Raw genomic sequence first — 7,743 nt, forward strand, 5'->3', positions numbered from 1 at the left:
CTGTTTAGCATTTAGCCACTGTTCTGTTCTTTTTAGCTACTATACTGTTCTCTTTGGCTGTTCTACTCTTCTTACCGTTTAGCCACGGTTCTGCTCCTGTTAGCTGTTGATGTTTTAATTTTAGCTGACTTCCAGCCGTTTCAAACATTCTTTTGTTTTTCAGTTTGACCTTCTGAAGACGATTTTTGAGGCGGCGTGTTTTTATTTTCGAATCGTTCTGCAAATCTTTTTATTTTTTAACACTTTAAATGTCGTGACTGTCCGATCGGGTCGGACCGAACCAATCAAGCAGCGTGCACCTTTAACCTCAGCAGTGGTTTTATAAATAAACATTAAAGGTGAATGCTTATCACCCTCTGGGATTTAAGCAGATAATCTTTTGGCCTAAAGCTTAATTAAACCTAAAGACGATAAAAAAGATGAACTTGCATCAAACAAAATAAAACGTGCTTTCAGTAACACGAGAGTTGTTCGATGCTTAAACAGTTTGTCTGTAGATGTTTAATTTAGTTAAATGAGTTTATTGTTTTGTTTTAGGTGTTTGATCAATACCTGAACTTCATCACCCTCGAAGACGACATGTTCATCCTCTGCCACCAAAACAAAGAGCTCATCTCCTACCACGGTAACAGCTAAAGTTTGAATAATAAATGAACCAACCGTTTCATGTCTACAACATTTGGACAAAGTGTAGTTTAAAAACTATATAAATAAATGTTCTCACAGTCGGTGTATAGTTTGTTAAAAAAAAACTTTTGGTATTTTAAAGACTCAAACTCTTTTTGTTTACAATCTTCACTTCATATTTACAGTAAATGTTTGTAGTCGGGCAGCAAAATGGACCACCAACAACAGCAGGGTGAAAGATTCGGCTGTAATCAGGATGGTGTGTTTTTTCTGTTTGTCACCTGAGCAGCCATCAACAGGGCGGACATCCAGGACACGGACATGGAGGCCATCATGGACGCCATCGTGGACAGCCTCTTCTGCTTCTTCGTGACTCTGGGTGAGTTCGGCTCGTCTTGTTTTACCCTCTGACGCTCGTGGGGAAGAATCAGCCGCACATTTAGCTTTGTTTGCGTTTTAGTTTCATTTTTGGTGTCGATAAACACGATCGATCAGTAAATAAATCTTTTTTTTTTTTTTTTTTTTTTTGGCCCACTAAAAGATGATTAAAAAATAATAATAATTACTCAAACTATTTGGGCATTTTTCATCTCTTAAAAAATGCCGTAGACATAGAATAAATAAACTGTTAAATAAAACTAAAGACTTGAGTTAAAAAAAAGTCTTTGTTATTTTTATTTCAATCTGAGCTAGCTCTAAAAGACAAAAAAAATTAAACAATATTTTCAGCAGTTCTGTAAGGTGGTTGGCTTTTATTGGTATAAACGGCATGTTAGCAGGCGAAGGCGAGTACAAAGGGAGCGCTGCAGGTGTCTCAGGTACTCGGACCCTCGCAGCGGTTAACGTGGACTTTGTTGTGTTCATCAGGTGCGGTTCCGATTATCCGCTGCCCCCGAGGAAATGCTGCAGAGATGGTTGCTGTGGTGAGTTCAGGGTCACAAAACACAAACTCAGCTGTTCTTCAGATATCTGTGGCTTTTATTTGGTTAAACAGTGGCTGTCACGTCCCAGACACTTTAAACATGTTTTGAAAGCTTGTGACCCCGCGGGCGTCCAGAACCCACCTCAGTTTAGTTTCTGTGATTCTACAGCGCCAAAGCTGTTGTACGTACACAAACTGGCAAACGTTGGTCTAGAGTTAGACCAAGAAATGTGACAAATTGCTCCCAACCGGTCACAGACACCATCTTTAGATCCAAACTTTGGCTTTTTTAATTTCATAAATAACATTTGCACTAAATATTTAACAACACGACCCAAACGTCCATCATCCACAGAAACCGTAGTTTATTTCACGGACTATGAAATGAAATGGAACTTATTTATTTATGATGCTTTACGGCTTGGATACATCATAATACTTTTTTTAAAAATTTAACCTTTCTGGTTGCTTTGCGGTGAACCAACAGATGTTCCAGATGTTAAGGAATTTATCATATAAAACTATGGAGCCGTTTTTCTTTCTGTCCTGCCAAAACTCGTAATTAACTCGCCCTGATGTAGATCTGTCCACATTTTTAAACCGAGGAAATGGAAGTCCAAAATTAAGTTTTGCCTCCATGGATAAAGACACTTCCCTTTTTTTAAAGTTGTATAATTTTGTATTTACCATTTAAAGAACTTAACCGTGTTAATATACATACACATATAACAGGTTGGACTTCCAGACATAATGTATATTTATTGATGAACTTTGTATTTTGTGTAGAAGTTGGATAAAAAGCTGCGTGAGAACCTGCGGGACGCCAGAAACAGTCTGTTTTCTGGAGACAGCATGGCTGCCGGACAGTTCAGGTCAGTGTGGGAAGATGTTTGTTTTTATATTAATTAAAATAGACCAGTGTAATTAAAAGATGCTTATTTTTCTGTTTTGTTCCTACTGTTTTGAGTCCACATGCGTGTTGAGGTTGAATAAAACGGACTTAATGTTAAAATAAAACGAAAGTTACGTATGTAACTACGGTTCTATGAATCCCGGATGACCGCCAGAGGGCGGTGCTGAAAGCACTGAATGTTCCCTTCGCGCATGCGCTGATTCGAGTAATAATACCAACGGAGTCACAGGTGTGACACGGATGACCAATCAGAGGCTATATAGCCCGACGTCATCCGCTGCTCTGCTCCTACAGAATCTTCTCGCGAAACGCAAGGATTCTGAGTGACGGAGAAGCTCTGGCGGTCATCCGGGATTCATAGAACCGTAGTTACATACGTAACTTTCGTTCTATTTCATCCCTCCTGACCGCCAGAGGGCGGTGCTGAAAGCACTGAATGACTAATATCAACGATGTCACAAGGAATCCTAACACCTACCTCACTGAGGAGGCCCAGAGGACCCTTGTAGAAGAACCTGGCCCAGGGGATGAGGGGTGGCCACGTTAACTCTATAAAATCTGGTGAACGTGCTTGGGGAAGCCCATGATGCAGCAGCACATATTGCTTCCAGCGGAACCCCTCTCAGGGCAGCCCAGGAAGCGGAGACGCTCCTGGTAGAGTGAGCCTTCAAGCCGACCGGGAGGGAGCCGGGCCCTGCAGCATAGGCGTGGCAGATGACGTCCACGATCCAGTGGGAGAGGCGCTGTTTGGAAAGAGGACAGCCTAACCTAGGGCCTCCATAACACACAAACAGCTGGTCTGAATGTCTTATCACGGCAGTAGCTGCAACATATGCCTCCAGTGCCCTTACCGGGCACAATAATGCAGACCCCTCACCAGGCGCAGGCTGAAAACGTGCCAGCCTCAACGGTTGGTTAGAGTGAGAGCGAGATAACACCTTTGGTACGAATGCAATGTTTGGCCACAAGGTAACACACGAGCCCTCAGGGCCCCACCTGAGACATGAGGGGCTGATTGAGAGAGCATGTAGCTCGCTGACCCTCTTTGCTGAGGTAATAGCCAACAAAAAAGCCGTCTTACATGAAAGCCACTTGAGGTCCGCCTGCGACAGAGGCTCGAAAGGAGGACGGCACAGAGCTTCGAGAACCAAGGGAAGGTCCCAACCTGGTGCTCGTGGAGCTGTTGGCGGGTGTGACCTACGGGCACCACGCAGAAAAAGAGAGACTAGATTATGGCTCCCTACCGTACAGCCATCAATGCCAGTGTGATTAGATGATATTGCCGCTACATAAACTTTAAGCGTCGAAGGACAGCGACCCTTACCAAGTAGAGACTGGAGAAACTCCAGAATGGTGGGTATTGTACAGGAGACTGGATCCTTGTTGTGATCCGAACACCATTGGGAAAACAGGCGCCACCTGTTTTCGTACTGCTGACGAGTAGAGGGTGCCCTGGCGCCCAGGATGGTGCGTCTGACGGGGCTCGAAACTCCAGTCAGCTGCTGTCCTAGCCTTGCAGTGGCCACACCCACAGCCGAAGACGTTGAGGATTGGGGTGCCATATCAGTCCCCCCAACTGAGACAGCAAGTCCCTTCTGGTCGGAAGACACCATGGGACGCCCTGACATAGACTTCGTAGCAGTGGGAACCATGGTCGCGCTGGCCAATACGGAGCCACCAGCAGCATCCTGTGGCCCTCCTCGAGGACTCTCTGAAGGGTTGGCCAAATTAGAGAAAGGGGTGGAAAGGCATATAGAAGGACCCTTGGCCAAGGATGAGCCAATGCGTCCTGGCCTAGCGCACCCGACGCCCCCGTAAGAGAGTACCATAGGGGACACTGAGTCGACTCTTCCGTCGCAAACAGGTCTATCTCTGCCTGACCAAAACGGTCCCAGATCATCAGCACTATGTCTCTGTGGAGGGACCACTCTCCCGGAGGGGACTCTTGGCGGGAGAGAAAATCTGCGACCTGATTGTGTCGCCCTGGCAAGTACGCTGCCCGCAGGGTGGACAGGCGAGGAGAGGCCCATTCCAGGAGCTCTCTGGACACACTCAGAAGTTGTGCTGACCTGGTGCCCCCCTGATGGTTGATGTGGTAGACAACAGAGGTGTTGTCCGACCGAACAAGTACATGCCTCCCTTCCAGGTGAGGCAGGAAGTGCCTGAGTGCCAAGTGCACTGCACGCAGCTCCAGCACATTTATATGCTTGGAATGGTCTCTTTGACCCCAGCGGCCCTGAACCGCTCTGCGTTGCCATACAGCCCCCCATCCCATGGAGCTGGCATCCGTTGTGACCACTTCCCTGCGACACACTACCACTCCCATGGGGACACCCCTGGACAAATAATCTTCGTCCCTCCATGGAGTCAAGGCATGAAGACATGACCACGTCACTGCGAGCTTGCGATGCCTGTGCAGCCTGGCATCCAGGCGAAAGCTGTTGAGCCACCTCTGCAAGGGGCGAAGTGACAGCAGGCCTAAGGGCACCACCCGAGTGACTGATGTCAGCTTGCCGAGTAGTTGCAGGAAGGCAACATAGGGGAGCTGCTTGCCCAGCCTGAACCGATTGACCAGCTGGAGTATGCCGGCCACCCTTTGAGCGGATGGGCGAGCTCTCATTGAAGATGAATCCAGAACCACCCCAAGAAAGGTGGTCGTCTGGGAAGGGATCAGGCAGCTCTTCTCCAGGTTGACATTGAGGCCTAACTGGGACATATGAGCGAGCAGGCGGTTTGTGTCGTGAAAGGCACAGGCCTGAGACGGGGCGCAGAGAAGCCAATCGTCTAAGTACGGCAGAATCTTCACTCCGCAGGCCTGCAGAGGAGAGAGGGCTGCCTTCACGCACCGAGTGAACACCCTTGGGGAGAGAGAGAGCCCGAATGGAAGTACCCGGAACTGCCAGTGGTGACCCCGATAGGCAAACCTGAGAAAGCGGCGATGTTCTGCCGCAATAGGCACATGAAAATATGCATCCTTCAGGTCTACAGACGTGAACCATTCTTCCCTTGTGACAGCTTGAAGGACTTCTGCTGTTGTGAGCATGTGGAAGGGCAGCTCCTTTAGGTACTGGTTGAGTCCCCTCAGGTCTAAAATGGGACGAAACCCGCCCGTCTTCTTTTGCACAAGGAAGTAAGTCGAGTAATAGCCCCTGGGTTGTTGCAGAGGGTCCACTGCCTCTATTGCGCCCTTGGCCAGGAGGGCGGAAAGTTCCTGGTCTAGTGCTTGAGCTTTCACCGGGTCGGCGATTACAGTCATCTTGACCCGGCCTGAGATACGAGGCCGCCGTCGGAACTGTAGCCGGTAACCATGGGTCAGAGTGGCAACCACCCATGGGTCCACGGCGTGAGCAACCCAATAGCTGAGCTGCTGGTGGGAGAAATATCCGACGGTCGGCCTGATGGCATCACCGTCTCCCTCCACGACCCCTAGGGGCCGTGGGGGGGCGGCAGCCAGAGTCCCTGGTCCGAGCCTGCCCAGCTGGTCGGTGGACCAACCCACGAGAGCTCCTGCTGGGCCTTTGCTGAACCGCATGAGGGTAAGGACCACCCGGCCGGTTATGACCCCCAGGCGGCGGCTGCATGCTGGAGCCAGCCGACAGGCGCCTTGGATGCCGAGGAGGTGGAGGGGGCATTGGCCTGCTAAGGCTCGAAAATTGCTGCCTTCTCTGTCGTGCCTGGACAGTCCGTTCCAGTGCTTCCAAGGCAGCCGAACCGAACAACTCCCCCGGCACCACTGGGACATTACGGAGGGCTCTACGGCATGGCTCAGTCAACGCTGACTGAGCTAACCAGACCTGTCGGCGAGCTTGGACCAAGGAGGACATCACACGCCCAAGCTCCCTCGTCATTAGTGCAAAGGCCTGAAGCGCTGCATCGTTAAAGCCCATCGCTGCTGTCGCACCACTAGTCCCCTGAAGGGACGCGGAGAGGGCAAGCATTAGGTGTGCCAAGGAATTACCTAGGCGGCCAGCACGCGCTCCGGCGGCATAGGCTCTGCAGAGGAATTCATCCGTGACACGACACTGAGCTCGTGGGCACCGAACATGACTGCGCAGAGCTTCATCTGGTGACACGATGAGAGAGGCAACAGCAGGTTCTATCGCTGGCATGCGATCCAAGCCTGCTGCAGCCGGCTCATGCATGGCCGCCAACACTCTGCCATCTGCAGAGAGGCGCGCAAAGGCCTTGGGGTCCCGCCAGCAACCATGCAACTCCCTCAGGAACTCCTCTGATGGAGGGACAGAAAAGGAAGGAGGGGTCAGTCCGCGCCTGAAGAAGGCACTTCCAGGGGTGGACGCCTCTGGTTGCAGGACGTCCAGCTGCAGTTGTCTCAGGGCCATACGCATAATGTCCTGCATCGAGCCGTCACCCGACCCACTAACTGCACTCCGAGAAGAAGAGAGTGAAGCTGTCTCTGAGACTCGAGATGAATGCCCGTCCTCCTCACCTAAAAAGTGAGAGGCAGAGGCAGCCAAGGATAGCACATCCTCCTCCACAGCCAGTTCAGGCATGGGTGGGGAGGAGAGTCCAGTTGCTGCCACTGGTTCAGTTCCCAGTTGGTGTACCTGAAAAAGGGACTTCATCTCCGCTAATTCAGCGGAGAGCTGCTCCACCCTTGTGGAGAGGCCCCTATCAGACCTGGCTCGCTTCTTCCCAGGAGGGGCCACAGAAACTGCGGCCTCAGTCCGGCGCTTCGAGCGCCTAGGTGGAGCCTCCTGCCCAGAAGGCGGGAGGTCATCGCCGAGTTTGGGGCGAAACTGGGCCAGCCGGGCCGCCCTCACAGCATGCGACATGAAGCTGCAATTCATGCAGGGGTTCTCTGACAGGGCATCCACCAGATGGTCATGTCCAAGGCAGGCAGGACACAGGTCGTGACCGTCATCTATCTGGAGCATGGCTCCACAGACTGTACAGCAGTGAGAGCCGTCCATGCTCCTTACCCAGCTATGCCCAAGATATTCAGAGGGGCTAGCACCACTAGCTCAGCTGTTAAAAGAGGACAATTGGGAGAGGGGGCGCGAACGCTCGCCTTCACCAATCAAACAAGGTCAAAACTCAGAGAGGCTAGCACCACTAGCTCAACTGGTAAAAGAAGACAATTGGGAGAGGGGGCGCGAACGCTCGCCTTCACCAATGAAAACAAGGTTAGAACACAGAGAGGCTAGCACCACTAGCTCAACTGGTAAAAGAGGACAATTGGGAGAGGGGGCGCGAACGCTCGCCTTCACCAATGAAAACAAGGTTAGAACTCAGAGGCTAGCACCACTAGCTCAACTGGTAA

At 50.7% G+C, this 7,743-nt stretch overlaps 1 protein-coding gene across 1 annotated transcript in view; it reads left to right on the forward strand.

The window, feature by feature from the left end:
- The window catches only part of scfd1 (sec1 family domain containing 1), a 32,414-nt gene that overhangs the window by 4,093 nt on the left and 20,578 nt on the right, over positions 1-7,743 (forward strand). The window contains exons 6-9 of the mRNA XM_037695148.1: positions 538-625; positions 917-1,006; positions 1,495-1,550; positions 2,336-2,421. Coding sequence (XP_037551076.1) covers positions 538-625; positions 917-1,006; positions 1,495-1,550; positions 2,336-2,421 — 320 coding nt within the window. The remainder of the gene's footprint in view (positions 1-537; positions 626-916; positions 1,007-1,494; positions 1,551-2,335; positions 2,422-7,743) is intronic.

This window comes from Nematolebias whitei, chromosome 21 (assembly GCF_014905685.2).
Source record: "Nematolebias whitei isolate Nwh7 chromosome 21, NemWhi1, whole genome shotgun sequence".
NCBI classification, from domain to species: domain Eukaryota; kingdom Metazoa; phylum Chordata; class Actinopteri; order Cyprinodontiformes; family Rivulidae; genus Nematolebias; species Nematolebias whitei.